Source organism: Sprattus sprattus (assembly GCF_963457725.1).
Source record: "Sprattus sprattus genome assembly, chromosome: 13".
NCBI lineage: Eukaryota > Metazoa > Chordata > Actinopteri > Clupeiformes > Clupeidae > Sprattus > Sprattus sprattus.
Genome location: NC_137911.1, coordinates 5,461,873 through 5,478,773, shown reverse-complemented (window position 1 = coordinate 5,478,773; position 16,901 = coordinate 5,461,873). Strand labels below are relative to the sequence as shown.

At 39.9% G+C, this 16,901-nt stretch overlaps 1 protein-coding gene across 1 annotated transcript in view; it reads left to right on the top strand.

Annotated features, from left to right (window-relative positions):
- Positions 1-4,388: 4,388 nt before the first annotated feature.
- Positions 4,389-16,901, top strand: part of sntg2 (syntrophin, gamma 2) — a gene marked incomplete at both ends in the record, with an annotated part of 61,603 nt that continues 49,090 nt past the window's right edge. The window contains one exon of the mRNA XM_080850096.1: positions 4,389-4,457. Coding sequence (XP_080706222.1) covers positions 4,389-4,457 — 69 coding nt within the window. The remainder of the gene's footprint in view (positions 4,458-16,901) is intronic.

Sequence of the window (16,901 nt, the reverse complement as noted above, 5' to 3'; positions counted from 1 at the left end):
TTTGATGTCTTTATTTATCCAGCGCAGTGGAGATATTTATTTTGCTCATATAGTCTCACAATTTTCTCTATGCTCTAGGCTGTGGTCCCTGTAGGTCATATTTTGTAACACATACCAACGTAGTCTGATTAACACGACTTGAGCATTAACTGGAACATTTGAATTTGAGAAAAATAATCATTTTTACGGTTGATTAGTATTCAAGTTGCCATGTCTTGGTAGATTTATGTCAAAACATTTCTAAAGGGAATTTGGGATTTTAACTGACATACAGTATATGAATAATATCAATCAAGAAAATGGTCAGGATTTTGGCCCCCACTTTAAATGAAATGTGCCTTAGGGAAGCAGATCAACAAGTCCACACTTTTCATGTATTAGTTTCTCGAACAATAATTATTAAAGAGTTGGTTACCATGTTTTGAATCCTACCTGATATCTTGTTATTTGAAACAGGGAGTTGGCACAGTCTGTCCACTGATGTTTAGCTTGGAAATCGGTAAAAAATAGAGATGTTGTTTGCTCACTCCCATCGCCTGATTGGAGGCCCAACTGCTCATGACATTCTCAGTGACACATACAGTAGACAATCAGCCAGCACCCAACATAGCCTCTGGCCACAGAGAAACAAACAGAGAGCAGACAGCAAAAGGTCACATTGTGTACTTTATGGTTTCTACTTCATTTGCACATTATTTACAAATTACAATTTAATCTCTTTCCCTTGCTTTATCTTGTCAGCAGAGAAGCCTGGGTTTAAATCCTATCCTATGGCTCAACTTAAACAGTTTGGACAATTTTGCATTCAGTTTATTTTACATTACTATGTTAAAAGAGTCCCTATTTTAAATGGACCACAATGTACCACAATGCACCCAGTTCAGATTGGAGCCCTTTGAATTGTAACATTGCCTTATCATTTCAGTAGAAATCATCCAACCGGTTTTGTTACCAGTTCTCTTCAATTTCCAATGATTTTGGGAAAGGCAAACTAAACCCTTTTTGTGTGTAACATTTATAGGTATCAGGACACATTTTTAAATTAATTTTAGGTGAATACTAATGTAAACTGATTAAGCATCAACACCACCTAGACAAACGCACTGTATCTAAAATGATCTGGTGCCATGAATATTTCCCCCTGAAATGTGGTAAATTTAGCTCTTACTTATCATTTACAATGCAACCGTTAATATATCTGAAAGGTGTCACAGCTTATGACCTGCTCGAAAATATCATGGTGATGGATTCTTAAGGAAAAAGAGAGTGAAGAAAGAAGAGGGGGAGAGAGAGAGAGAGAAAGAAGATGTGTGATCATGTCAGAGTGACGTTTTGGCTGCCAGAGTTTCATTTTCACCTCAGAAATCGAAAAATGGGCTTTCTGTACTTCTTTACATTGAAAGCCTGCTTTCCTGGCTCCAAATGGCAACATTTCCATCCTTTATCAAATTGCTTGCCTTATTCAAATAGACCCCTGCTGGCAGTGTAAATGAGATCTATGATGCCAGAGTCCCTGACTGTGTGCAGCATGTTCAGCACCTTAGACAATGTCCTCACTTCTCAATGTGTGAAACTAGTGTTGGTCAAAAGGAGCAAAACAAAATGAAAAGCAGATTTAGGGCCTGTGTGTGTGTGTGTGTGTGTGTGTCTGTGTGCGTGTCTGTGTGTTTTTGGTATGTTGGACAGAGATATTGAGAAACATGCAGGACAGATATTCAGATGTAGTTTGTTCTAGGCGAGGTAAGGGTATACCCCATGAAGAAATACAATTTAAAAAAAACATGTGAAGACACACCATTCTCTGCAGAAATGTAAATAGGATGGTTCCTCTTACTGTGATATATTGAGTGAATTCATAAGGTGAGGCTTATATGAGGAAACTTGAAGTTCCCTAAAACATGTTTAACACCAACCGACAGTGACTGTCTCATGTTACTCCTGTCATGGTTATTTAATTGCCTAGGGCTTACTAAAATATATTTTAGGGACTCTTCAAAAATAAGTATTTGTCTAATTAATACATACACATTCCAAACTACAGCCTGAAGCAGATGCTGTTGAGGAGTGTGAGTGATTATTTTCCACACCATGGATTTCTCAAGCTTTATTCAACACCTACCGTAGTTTGGCCTGATATGACTGCTAAAATAAAGGCAAATCCATCATATCATCTTATCTCAGCGTGATTTTGATAAAACTTGAATTGTCAATGTGCAGATCTAATTAATCAAACATTGAAAGGAATTTAAGCTTGAAGGGGAATGTGCTTTGATGCTAAATTGTTGATGCAGCTTTCCCTGCAAATGTGAAAATTCTTCCGCATCATGACATGCAAGGACTAACAACCACGACAGAAAGCAAGGGAACAAAGCTGCCTGAGGCTTCTGAGAAGGTGTCTCCCAGTACCCTGGGTAACTGCTCTGTCATGCCACATCCCATCGAGTACATCGCGACCCAGGTGATTCTCCTGATGTCAGGCTCCTGTTGGGTTTAGTCATCCCCATGTGTAATGAATGTTTATCAGGGGGTCAGTTTATGCAAGGGTGACCAGCTCTGTCTACAGCAGCCTTCTAGATGTGCTGCTGGCCCATTGCCCAGACACTTTAGCTACCTCCCCCTTATCTCCAGCCCTAGGATCACTTCAGTCAGGCATAAGGAGGAATTTAGTTTCTGTCTTGCTGTGCCAAAAGGTTGAAATCATTTTTTTTGGTAATTGAATATTCAAATAGACAGAGCTTTTGACCTCACCCATACTGGTCGTTTGAAGGTGAGGGGATTGGTTATTTTGCCATATCTTAAAGCTATGCCTAGAACATGGTTGTAATTATGTGACCACACTTGTGAGTCATTTATAAGCACTTACAGGGCATGTGTTTGATAGAATTGTCCTCTACATTATAAAGCTGCTGAGGAAGCCATTGCAGATGTGGTTGTATACACAAAAGCAATATACGTAAAAAGGAAATGGAAACCTAGTGACTAGTGACTGTTTTAACGGCAGAGACAGTGACACACACACACACTCTGAATTTAGTCTCTGCATTTTACCCATCCAGGGTAGTGATACACACAGTGAAGCACACAGTGAAGCACACTAACCCAGAGCAGTGAGCTGCCTTCAGTGGCGCCCGGGGAGCAGTGATCAGGGTTAGGTGCCTTGCTCGAGGGCACCTCAGCCGTGGATGTGGGCATGGGAGAGCAGTGCTCAACCACTTCCCCCACCCACATTTTTCCTACTGGTCGGGGATCGAACTGGCCACCCTCCAGTTACCAGCCCGAAACACTAACCAGTAGGCCACAGCTGCCCCTACAGTATATTCTGAATGTTTTTTTGTATATGTTTAACTCTAGCAGAAATATATGCACTGCTGGGGAGGTATGGCGGTTGACCTAGATGTTGGCAAGGGTCAAAACAGACCCTTTTTTTTTTTTTTTTTTTACAGTTGATTACTTTACAATTTTCAAAAGAGCCAAGGTCACTGGACAACGGAATTAAGTTCTGGTATCAGTAAGCACACTTACATTTTTCTGGAAATGTACTAGAAATGTCTATTAGAATTGGTGACAGATGTGTAAAAAGCTGAAGCTCCTTATACTGTCTGCTTTTAAAATGCCGTGTTCTTCAGGGGGAGGGGACAAAAACAACAGCGAGCTAACCAGTGCCCTCTAGCAAACTTAGTAATGATCAGTTATTTTGCCAAGGGGAGCATGGCATCTTAAGACACCACCCCCTTCAAAGGAGAGAGAGGAAGAGAGAGATACAGATTGCAATAGCGATGTATTGTAAAAAAGGTCTACAGACATTCTCTATTGAAAGCAAATGTGAAAGGGAAAATTAGAAATTACTCAATACAAACAAATCAGATTTAGAATAGTTGTATGTGACAGACATTTAACAGTTAAGCTTTGACCTCGCCGGATTTCTCTTATCGTGGCGAATAGGAGGAGAGCGCGAGCGGCAGCAGGTGGAGGAGGCAACATGCTGCACAGATTGGGCTTCGCGCCTCTGAGACTACATCGTTTTCTACAGAGAGCAGCTGGCATCAGGGTGCAACGGTCACTTCAAAGCAGCCCTCTCACAGTTGGTTCTGTTCCACGACGACCATGTTCTGTTGAGGACTGAAATATTTTTTCTCTCGTGTCGATATCTGAAAATGGCAAATTGTCGACAATGTTAAAGTATTGAAGACATTGGACGTGTTCCTGATAACTTGTGCAGACAGGGTAGGCTTAGTTTGAAGTATATTTTGAAGAGTACAGAATGCGCGTTCCTCCGCCTTCGGACCACGGAGAGACATCGGCGGACTGAACTAACCGGTGACTGCTGGATAAATGACTGATCAAAGTCTTTTTGACTTCAGGGGACAGAGCCTGCGGCTGAATGGGCAATGAACGTGGCCGGAAAGCACCAACCTGATATTATTGAGCGACCAGCTAGTCTCCTAGTGCCAACATGGGTGAGCACAGCTCTTTCCTTCATCTCAGAGGTTACTGCCCCAGCTTTAACCAACGTAAAAAAAAACTCCTGGGTTTTCATTGATTGCGCTGCCATTTGCTTTAGCATGACCTAGATTTCGTATTTATTTCAAATGTAGGGGGGAAATAAAATAATAACGTGCTAGCTATGGAGATTGTAGCCTAGATAGGCTACCTTATGCTCTTGAATGTTGATACAACGTTATGTGGAACGGTTTCTAGCGACGGCACAATTCCTTCGCACTTTCACTGCTTTGATAACTAACATTTCTCATTAGGTAAGCCAAACCACTAATACATGTGCATGAGTAGGATATTGGTGCATATTCCGTCAATTCAATTTCACCAGATTGCTCAAAATAAAATATTGTCAACACTGTTTTATAGCAATTATATGTTTACATATTTCAGTAATGAGACATGCTTCTATTTGCTATGGCTATATGGCTGTTTTTTTAAACTTATTGTCTTGGTATTATGTGTTTCTTTATTATGTGTTTCTTTGTGTTGAAATGGATTTGTGAGTTCTGACTGGTTTGACTCGATAAAGTAGTCAGGTACATGACCTATTCTGAAAGATTTTTGGTATGCACGCGAAGTTAGGGGTGTCTTATGTGAATTAGACAATGTACTTAGTTTCATATCTGTTCCATATAAGAGATCCAGACTCAACGGTGTTAGAACTAGCTTGGCACGTAAGAACTGATATGTAAATTATGACTGAAGGCACATGTCTTTGGGCAATTGTTGGGCTTTTTTTGTACTAGGATTAGGTTGGGTGTAGCGCGTTATCACTCTTCTCATGTCACCCTTCCCCTCTCTCTCGCTTTCTGCATATATTTGCACGCGTTCTTGTGTGTGTGTGTGTGTGTGTGTGTGTGTGTGTGTGTGTGTGTGTGCGTGCGTGCGTGCGTGTGTGTGCGTTCGTGTGTCTCTCCGTGTGTCTGTCTGTGTGTGTGTGTGTGTGTGTTTGTGTGTGTGTGTGCGCGCGCGCGCAAGTGGATAGATGTATCATATATGTATCAAAATAATGTAATCAAAGACGACCTCTCTGAATTCTGAGTAGTTGTACGCATATGGTTAAATACCTAAATTACGATAGGATATGGGCATTCTTTTAATCTTAAGTGCTATGCTGAAATAGGTGTGTGACCATCAACATCTACTTTAAATAAGACGGAATAGCTGAAACATGATTATTTTATGATATTAAAAAGTAGAAAAGTAGTGCAGTGTTCATGTTGAACGATACTTTCTAAATTTCTTCCTGTGTGATTTGTGTTTGCGTTGTGCATGCTATTGTGTTTCACATTTTTGTTGTGTTTCACTTTTCCCACTACTGTTTAGTGAGGTGCTTTGACTGAATAAAAAAGCTGTTGGCTTGACAGGTTTTATTCTTGATTTCCATACTGGTTTCTATTAGCCTTTTTCTCCATTTGTTCATACTGCCAGAAATATATGAACAAAATGACAGAACTTCTGTAGCCTGGATACCAGCCTGAACTCCGCCCACAACATTTTTGGTCTGGGAGATTCAGTCTGGCTTTGAGCTAGTTGGGAGAGATTCAAGTCTTCGAAAAAGTCGAAAAAGCAATCTGACCACTAATCAAATTGTAAGGGCGGGCTTTATACGATGATGGACAGATGATCAACCAACGCTTGAGTTGAATTAACCGGTAGATTCGAACTCCGACCAAGATGGCCGCTTCTTGGGAGCTTAGTGGGGAATATTTTATGTGAATTAAGCTATCTACACAACTTTTTAATGTCTACATTGACTCGGTTAGTTGTGTATGTGCAACACGAATGTTGCAGAGTATTGTTTGTCTTAACTAAAGCTCTCTAGACCATTATTGTTAGGTCATTGCTAACGCGTACATCAAAAACCCATTGAAACACACTGTAGCTTCTAGCCTTGCTTCTAATTAAGTAACGTGAGCAGGCATATCTCAACAGATATTGACAGCGCATTCATTTTGAAAGAGGAACAGAGAAACGCGATCAAGGCATTTGTCGATTGAAAAGATGTTTTTGCCGTCCTTCCTACGGGATCAGGTAAAAGTTGAATCTATCAGATGGTAATACTACGTTGCTCTGATTGGTTCTAGGTATCCAATTCAGCGAAGAGGCATTTTCTTTCCTGGTTCGTTGAAACACGCCCCATAATCACAGCCCAATGGGTCAGGATCAGACTCATATTCTGACTAGAATTATGAGTATGACATCGTCAGGCTAGAACTTCTGGCTTCGTCTAACACAAAGGGGCTATCAAATACATTTGGTCGGATGCAGTAGGGGAGACAGTGTTCACTTGTTTGTTTACTTTTTGTCAAAAGATCAGCATGAGTGTCACGTTTAATTTTCACCTATAGCCTATGAAACATATGTCTTTTATCTGAATATATTTTCTGCATTTATTCACTATTTCTCGATGTTTCATCTAAATGCAGTAAGTGCCTTGGGTGAAATGTAATTTGTTGCAGACAGTTGTAACAATTCTAACATACCAGTTTTAAGGAGTAAAGTACATTTACGGCAACAGCCACGTATTATTCAAACCAAAATAGTGGTGGATAAGGATTTTTCTGTTAGGTGTAGTCTTTACAGTATTTGTTTCCAGGATGCCAGTAAGATGGTCACTTACAAACCAAGGGTGTTACATACTCACAAAAGTGGCTAGCCTATTTCACTTGCTAGCTACTCTTGCTGGTCGCAGCTGTTTGCAATAGGTGTTACAATTGTCCCCAGTGGTTCTCTTCTAATATTTGAGATAAGATAATTGGAATATAACACATTGTATGCAGCTAGTAATTACAAATAACTGATCACAACCGCCTATTACTTGAGCTCCTGTCCAAATGCATCAATTGTGCAGTAAAAATTGTGCACAGAACCTAAACGTTACAAATTTGCCCCACAAAAAGACTTCTTTCTCTAAGTTTTGACAGAGATTGAGACACAAGCTGAAATTTTGAACGGAATATGCTGATACCATCACATAGCCAATGTTGTCTGTAAATTTAATCGCATATTAGACACAAACTGAGACATGAAGCAAGCTACATCTGTTCCCGTGTTGCAACCATACCTGGTCTCCCTTACCTTCAATAATTGTATGATTATCGTTAAATAGTGTTGACATCAGTGTCAAGTCCTCAAACAACTGAGCAGGGGTGTTTATACTGTAGAAAGCATTCTTATCTAACCAGATGCGCTGTTCCTGCATATTTGCTGTTGTTAATCTTTAAATTGCGTTGGACAAGATTGACCCTCTCCCTACCTGCCTGAACACTCACCAACTGAGAATCGCACGTATAATACAGTTTTAAATTAATATCAATTAATTCAAATGCATATTTAAACTCATAGTCATACACACATGTTCTTACCATGGAGCCACTGTGCGTGTGCAGGTAGATGCTGGCCTTGGCAGGCTGTTATTAATAGAATAGTGGGACACTCATTCTTAACAATTAAGTATTAAGTATCAGATATAAGAGATCAGCCCATCGACTGCTCTAGTAAATGTGTAGGACTCCTTTTTACCCTCTACATTCTGCATTACGTCATTAACAACGTTGTTGGAGCTATGGTGGTGTGAATAATGGAAGTGGCTGTTTGTGATGCCGCTATATTTCAGCCAACGCGCTAGCATACCATGTCGTTTAGGGAGGACTTCCGTTGTTATTCTTAAAATGCACCCTAGGGGTGTCTAACTACGTCTCAATCTTGGTCATTACAACTGTCGTTCAGCGATTTGGTTTTTCGCGAAAGCGTAGTTCCAATGATCAATCGCAAAGATTGGGTGTTTGGAACCACTGCTCGAGACCAGTCGTTAGAATTGTCGTTCCCTGGATATTTGCTGTTGTAACATTTTAATTACATTTGTTTGACAAAACTAATCCTCTTCCTTCCTGAACACCCACCAACTAAGAATTTCACTCATCATACATTTTAAAATTATTACTCATTCATCGTGAGTGAGGCATGAACATAATTGTTAACAATTACAAGCAGCTTATCTGAGAGAAATAACACTGACAGATATGCTGAATGGGAACACCATGATTGTAATTATTTACTTTGAGAGAAAGCAGCAGGCCAATAACCTAGATACTGGATCTTTTTACCGATTCACTGCACGTCAGCAGGTAGATGAATAGACTGCGGCAGGCTGGAATTAATACAATATTAGGACAGCTTCAATAGAAACAATTATTAAGTATGAGCCATGTCCATCAGCTGCTCAAGTTAATGTGTAGGATACATTTTTAACCTCCACATGCTCCATTACATCATTAGCAACGTTGTTGGGACTACGGAGGTATGAATGATGGAAGTGCCGATTTGCGATTTGCTACCAGGGTTTCGGATTACAGTCGTGAGTAGGGCGATATTTCAGCCAATGATGCAGTGTACCACCGTGGTTCAGTAGGGATATTGTCATTATTCAGTCATGCTCTAGATCAGGGGTTTTCAACCAGGGGTCCGCGGCGGCGGTATTGCAGGGGGTCCGCCATTTAAAAAAATAAAAAATAAATTTGCTTTGATATTTTAACACATTTCCAGATTACTCTTGAAAATGTCTGAAATAAGAAAAATATGTCTAAAATAATATAAAGGAGATTCACGCTGACAGAATGTAGCCTTGCACCTATCCAGTCTATGGTAGCCTGTGCTTTGCTGATGTTAATGCATTGCGTTCGTAACGTCACGCCATACCGGATTATTCATAACGTACAGTCTCGAGTGCATAGCCTACGAGTACTTTTGAAGTTTAGTCGAAAAAGTTAAACTTTTGGTGAATGACTGAAATTATCTACCGTACTTGAAAAATAAGTACAGGGCAAGAGAATGATATGAGATTGTCGCTGTCTACCATCTCGCCACGAATAGACGCTGGCACATCAGGGGGCCGCGGATTACTTTCTAGTCAGAATGGTGGTCCCTGGGACAAAACCAGTTGAAAACCCCTGCTCTAGATGGTTATCTTCAGGATCTTCTATGAAGATCTCCTCGTCTTCAGGCAGCTGTACATATGCTGTGAGGGCCATGTTGTCGAGTAGTGGTGTAACGATCACCACAGCGCAACATTTTGTAGCGTGCAGTTGCACACCAGCAGACTTGCTGACAAACCAGAAAAGCTGCTTTCACGTCCTGTAGTCCTTTCCATGTGTTCTGGTGTAAGTGCTGTTGAATCTCATCTCTGCCTTGTTGTTGGCCTGCTGGATGGGGTTGAGGAGGTAGAGATGCAAAGGGTAGCCACTGTCTCTTAGCAGCCCCCTATGGCAGAGAGCAGACTTTGCCCACATTAATGCGTCTTTGGTGTTCCCCAGCCACTTTGTGACGATGTCTTTGAATACAGCTTGAAAGCTGTGGCATCTGTAGCACTGAAAGCCAGATGGGGCACAATAAACTCTGAATGTGCAGCTTCTGACTCATCAATAAAACTACACACAAACACTACAAATGCACCTCATCAATGATATCACAAATGTACATTTATTATCTTTAATGTGATGCGGCGCAGGACTTAGCTGAATACAATCATTGTGGTCTGCAACTGTAATAACACATTTCAGAGAAGGGAAACATTTTAGAGAAGAGAAACCCTTTGTTTTCCAGGCTTTAATCTACAGACAAACTAACACCCCTTGTAATAATGCAATAAACCCACCAATTACATTAATTACTTGAAATGCAAAACAATCTTTCATCTGGGAAAACTTGTCAATACGTTTTGTCAAAATCCACCAATCCATGAGTGAATTCATTTTCAATTGATAACATAGCAAGTGTATTTAACCTCTGTTGCCCCATGGCTTTGCCTGTAAATGTCTCTCTGACTCAGCAGTGGTCAATGGTGTAGTGATTTCTAGGTGAAGTTCTGACCTTTACTCAACAGGTATAAGAAGATATATGAAATGTATCGGACAGCGTTGCTGTTGTCCTATGTAATAAACGTGCAGCAATGTTAGTAAAATAAAATACTTATTAAATTGGAAATTGAATTATTGATTATGTTGTGCACTGCTCCACTGGGTCATCTGGTGGCCCCACCGGCACCTAATGTAGAGACCCCCTGCCTAATAGTTACTGCCTACCTGGATATGAAGAATGTCTGCAAATCGAAGCCTCAGTTGATTGTGGTGATCTGCACTGGAATGATTTGATAGGTCATCCTCTCAGCAAGCTGTTACAGCACTGGGATTTCAGTTGTCACAGCCCTGCCTGTAGAAGCTGCGTGAGGTGTAATAACCAGTATGAACGCATTCATGTATACCACCTCAGTGTGCTGTAATGCTGCCATTGGACTGTACTAAAAGCCTCACATGTTGCCACATCATTTATAAGGATCAGGAAATGGCACACTTACTTGGAGTTCTTGTACTTGGAGTACCTGGAAATGATAGGCAGATTTCATTGGTGGGTATGTAGATGGAATTGTTGATGTCAGCAGTTATTGTAGGGTTAATGAAAAGAATGTTTTAAAATATTTGAATTATCCATGCTTTCATTGCTTTGTCATGATTTTGCTGTTTTTAAAACTGAGCGATACATGCTGATAAAGGAACAGCAGAGATATAATTGTCAATTAAATAAACAACTGTCGTTCTCTCAACACTGTTATGGTTTTGTTTTCCAGCAGAAGCATTTCTCATCTTGTCTCAAAATAGCTTATTCTACTTTAAACTACAGAAAACTGCTATATGGCTACATGTTAGGGGTACCATATTTAAAATCCAGTAGTACAAGTGTCTGTGTTCAGGACTCAACGTTCACTTTAAAAAGTGGTCGCAAAACAGTGCTGACTGTTTCACACTCACTATTCCGTAACATGCAGTTTCATGTGGGAATGAAGACACACAGAACTCTGCGGGAGAAAGGAAATTTGTTATTGATTATGGATTATTGTTGATTTAATCTGACAGTTAGGATTTCATATGTGAAATGTACTTCACTTTGACCACTTCTGATCCAGTTTGATCGCTCATATAACAATTTGTAAGATCAAAGGTGGCATCCAGGGGTTAATTAATGTGGTTGCTGAGGGCGGGCAATTCAATTCACTCAAGGACTGTGGACATGGCTGTTCTAATGGATACTATTTATGCAGCCAGAACATATAATGCAATTTAATAGCAAGACTAACTTGCTTTCAGAGGTGGGGAAACACATTGTAACACTGGGCCTGTTGCCCTTTTGGGCCAGTAAGGCCAATTTCTCCCTCCAGTGGGCCATTATCTCCTCGTTGTGTCGTTGATTCTGTTCCCTCAGGGCTGCCAGCTCCTCCCTGATGCTCCTCGGAATGGATATATACTCACCCTCTGACCTGAAGAACTCTTTACTGTATTGGCAGCGGATGTTTCTGCACCGGTGCGTCTGGGCAGTGTTGGATGAGCTCTTAGACTGGGGGGATTCTGGGGACCCAGGGGAAAGTGCAGCCCTGCGGGACTGGTGGTCATGCCGAAGGGGGGCCGATGTAGAGGGGCCCTGTGTGGGGATGTCTGATGTAGAGGGACCCTGTGTGGGGATGTCTGATATGGAGGGGCCCAGTGTGGGGATGTCTGATGTAGAGGGGCCCTGTGTGGGGGTGTCTGATATGGAGGGGCCCTGTGTGGGGATGTCTGATGTAGAGGGGCCCTGTGTGGGGGTGTCTGATGTAGAAGGGCCAAAAGTAAGTGGGCGGTGTGGAAGACATCTCAGCCCCTCTGAACTCCCTCCAGAACTTCTGGGCCTAGGAAGCCCAAAATTCTATCCTCCCCAGGAGTAAGATCTCCCAGCACCAGTCATTTCTTGGTCCTTCCTAGGAGCTGCAGCCTTCTTCTTTGTCATGCTGGCATAGGCCATCCATTTCCCCTTCAGATCCTCTGCCTTTCCTTTTTACCTCAGAATTAGTAAGTGCTTTTTTCAGTTTGGAAAAAAGAATATGCCTGTTTGGAACAAACATATCTCTTGCAGCTTTTTTGCTAATGTAACTTAGACCTATAGGATGTCTGGCCACCAGCAGAAGGGATTAAATAGTGTCGAGCAGCAGCGACCTGTTCAAAATTGCTTAATTTACTGAATGACTCACCTCATGAAAGGACAGAGCATGAAAAAGGAGGACTTGTAATATTCCCTTTATGTGTATGTATGTGTGTATGCCTATTGAAGAAGATGTTTAATCACTGAGAGCTTTTGTTGCCAGTATGAAAAAGATGAAAAGAACGCATCGCTGCCCAGATTACGAACCCACGTCTGTGTACTCAAAAAGTCACATCCACCATTCCAGTCAGTGTTGGGCCAGGTATTAATATTGAGTTTTAATAGTGTTAAAAAGAACACATACTAACCAATAGAGCCCATTTCACAAAGAGCATTGGAATAGTTAATAATTATTTTATTTTTCTTCTATGAGCGATGCATATTATTATTAGGCTATTGCTATGTGTTTTAATGGTTCATTTCATTCATATTTTTCTTGTTGTTGGTGTATGATAACAATATGAATAGCCAAATAACAACTGTCATATTTATGCGTAATATTACATAAAGACTGAGCACATCTTGAAACATTGTAGTTCGATCTACAGTGGTTCAGGCGAAAATGGTTCAAATTACTGTAGTACGAACAAGGTAGAATACTGCAGTTTAGGAAAACCATTGTACTTCAGATGTTGGTTTACCGATGCATCATACCATGTCAGTTTAATTAAACTCTATTATTTCTCACAGATAAGCTGTTTGAAATTGTTTACAATTATGATAATGCTTCACTCAAGATGAATGCAGATTCAGTTTTTTAGTTATGATGGGTGAAATTCTCAGTTGATGGGTAGGGGGTACATTGACAACAGCAAATATCCAGGAACAAAGATTTTAACTACTGTTTGCTTGCAGTAGTTCCACCCACCCAACCTTTCTGCCATGTTTGCGATTGTTTGAACTACGCTTTCCAGAAACACCAAATCCGTGAGCCAAGGTTGTAATAATGGAGATTGCGATGGTGGTTAGACAAGGCCGCTTTCGAGAAATGCACCACTGGTCTAAAAACTATTTATTTCTCTTTTTTGCCATTTTACACCTTTTCACATTTTAATAAAAGTAGGAGGTGGGAGTTTTATCATACTGAAAGTATATCTGCTGGGCTGTCTTGTCTCAGCCTTGGAAACTGGCAAATGAAATTGCTATTTAAAGAACTTCAATGAAAAATGAAAGAGCACTCCTAGTAAGATGAATAGTGAACTGTGTACAAGTAATATTATGAATGAACTAGACATAGCGGTTCAGAATATGATTGCTGCACACAGTGAGAGAATGAGGATTATGAAATCAAGGGCCCCTGGGCACGAAAGCCTCCTGGGCCTTCCAACTCCTGGGTCTGTGCTGCGTGCCCAGCAAGAAGCAATAACAGTTCATCCACCCAGTTCTTACGTGACATATTTATTTACACCAGATCCATAGTCGTAAGACAATAAGATATATAATTGTATTTGGAATGCACATTAATGGACAAAATTAAACTACTAGCGCACCTCACAAACCCTAATCATTTGAATCTGAAAATCTTGTTGACATCCAAGTACTGTGTATTCCCTTTTTGTGTATGTATGTGTGTAGGCCAATTTAAGTATACGGTGCAAAACATACATTTAAAGCAGTACATAATGATGAGACTAGCTTTAGACTTTAGCTTTAGATGGGCGCCATGTGAGGGCTTTTGTGTATTCCAAGAGTCCTTTTAGGGTCTCTCAAGGGCCATCCCTGGAGCAGCAGGGCTTACTTGGTGCAGGTTTTTAGCACTCCTGTGACCTTGGGGCCCCTGTGCCGGATAGGCCCGTGTGGTAATCCAGTCCAGAGAATGAGCAAGAATTAAGTGAATAAGATGATATTTTCTGTTCAAAGAAAATACAATCTTGAATGATAACATTTCTGGCAAAAATAAGCTAAAACTTTTGTTGTTTGACTTTTAAATTCATTACATTATTTATTTAATTTATATTCTTGTCTTTGTTGACTTTTGAGAAATAAACATGTATTTATAAAAAGGATTCTTGTTTGTTTTCTTTTGGCAGGAAAAACTACTAATCTAACATTTTTTGACAGATGTAACTGTTTGCTCAGAGGTAAATATTTTAAGGGATTTGGTAGTTATTTTGGAAAGGGGGGAAAATGTTTCTGTACAATACCACCATAATGTATTGTCGTTTCTTCATCATTACCACTTTTCATAAACAGACCATGTTAATCTTTTTTGACAATTGCCGTTGAAGCGTGTGTGATATCAACTTAATGAAATTTGACTATGAAGATGGCAATATTTCGGATAATTGCCCATCTCTTTTACCCACCCATGGAAGTAGACTGGACATGATTAATACCAAACCACTCACTGTTCGATTTACAGGTGATGTGCAGGACTCAAACGCACGACTTAGAACTCAGTAGTAGATGGAAGGGTAAACGTTTTACTAAACAGAATTCGGTACACAGGTAGACATTCCAAGAGCAGGCAAACAAATCCAAAAGGGCATAGGCAAAATAGAAGTTGTTGTTCAGTCCAAATTCAGCAACACTAGAAACTTAATTAACAATCACGGAACTTGAGAGACAATCACGAAACTTTGAGAAACACAGAGAAAACACAGACAAACAAACACGTAACATTAATGACGAAGACTCAAAGAGTAACAAGAATACATGGACTATATACACACACACACACAACAGATACAAGGGACAGGTGAGAAAAATCAAGGTGGGGTAGACAATGAGACACAGGGGGAATTAACAGGACACAGGAGAACCCAATCAGACTAACAAACCAGGTGGTGATTGGGAACAGGTGAGGGGTGGAGACACGGACAACAACAAGAGGGCACATGGCATAAACAAACAAACACAGGAAAGCACATGGCGGGAACAAGGAAGCACAAGGACTAAACACAGGAACAAAGAACACGTGACAACACAAGGGAGACAAACTATGAAATAGAACAAGGACAAAGGACAGACCTTACACTCATGTTGTCATGTGATCATTTGATCATTTGTTCATCATTCATTTGGCTTTCATTCAGACTTTATTTGAAATAGAGGCATCATGAGAACCTGGGTGGTAAACTGGGAAATATTCATCTTTTGTTTTTTTTATTTAATTTGATTTGGTTTGATAGTCTTGATCCAATAGCCCTCATTGTGGCCATTCTGAGAATTTAGTAGAAATATTGTTTAAACAAAAAATCCAGCCCAATACAATTGTTAGAATTATTCAGAAATTATTATTACCACAAGAGGATGCACTTTCCTGTGATATAGCCAGTTTAGTAGTTTATAACTAAATTACAGTGGGGTAGTAAGTGCTTAGACACTGCATTGTTTGGTACAAGATTTAAGAACTGTTTCAACTTGTACTAGCCCATTCATAACTTCTGCCACTTGAAGGTATACCATGTTGCATATTGATGTACAGATGAATTTAATCTCTAAAGCCACTTTTACCTCAACTATTGCAGTACCTATCCAACGATGTTTCAATGATTTTCCCATTGTTTGTCTACAACTGATCCAGGGCATAATTGGAGGTATTTTGAAATAACAAACTCGAGGTGATCATGATTCACTTCACAAGTGACTACTAGTTCAGGCAAAGTAACCCATTTTTGAGCCAAAAATAGAACTATTTGTAAAATATTTTTTTTCAACATAGATCATTTCTATGAGGTGTCCAGAACAACATACTACAAGTCCTAAGAAATCCTAGTTCAGGAAATATGTTTAATTCTCATCAATCTGAGATGTGTGCTAATAATGCCATGTAACAATTCACCCCGAAAAAGTATTTTTTTTCCTTTACTCCTATCAAAATGAAACTTTTTTTTTTTATATACTTTATTTTTAAAGACATACATACCAACATGGAAACAAAAGGTTGGTCACCTATACATGTATACTGCTGGTACACAAAATGAAACTTTACATAATGAAAGTACCCATGGAAAGTAACTTTCTTTGTATTACCAGTTTCTTTGAAAATTAATTTAAATATACAAATAAGCTATACACTAATCGAATATGCCCAAAATACATAAAACATATTTCCTCAACTAGGATTTCTTAAGACTTTTAGTATGTTGTTCTGGATACCGCATAGAAATGATCTATGCTGAAAAAAAAAAGTTTTACAATTAGTCTGTCGTAAAAAGCTACTTTGCCTGGACTAAACTGGAGAACAAAAAATGAATGACAAGTCTAGAGATAGACGATGTTTTTGTGGTGGCATTTCTGTCAGAGACACTTAGGACATGAGGATTGAGAAGAGTGACAAAAAATGAATCACCTGAGTGGGCTCATTTAGGCAGTAAAATGATGTTATTGCACATAGTTCATCCAGTGGTTATCATGGTGCTACTTGTAAAACAGCGGCATGCCAGTCACATACG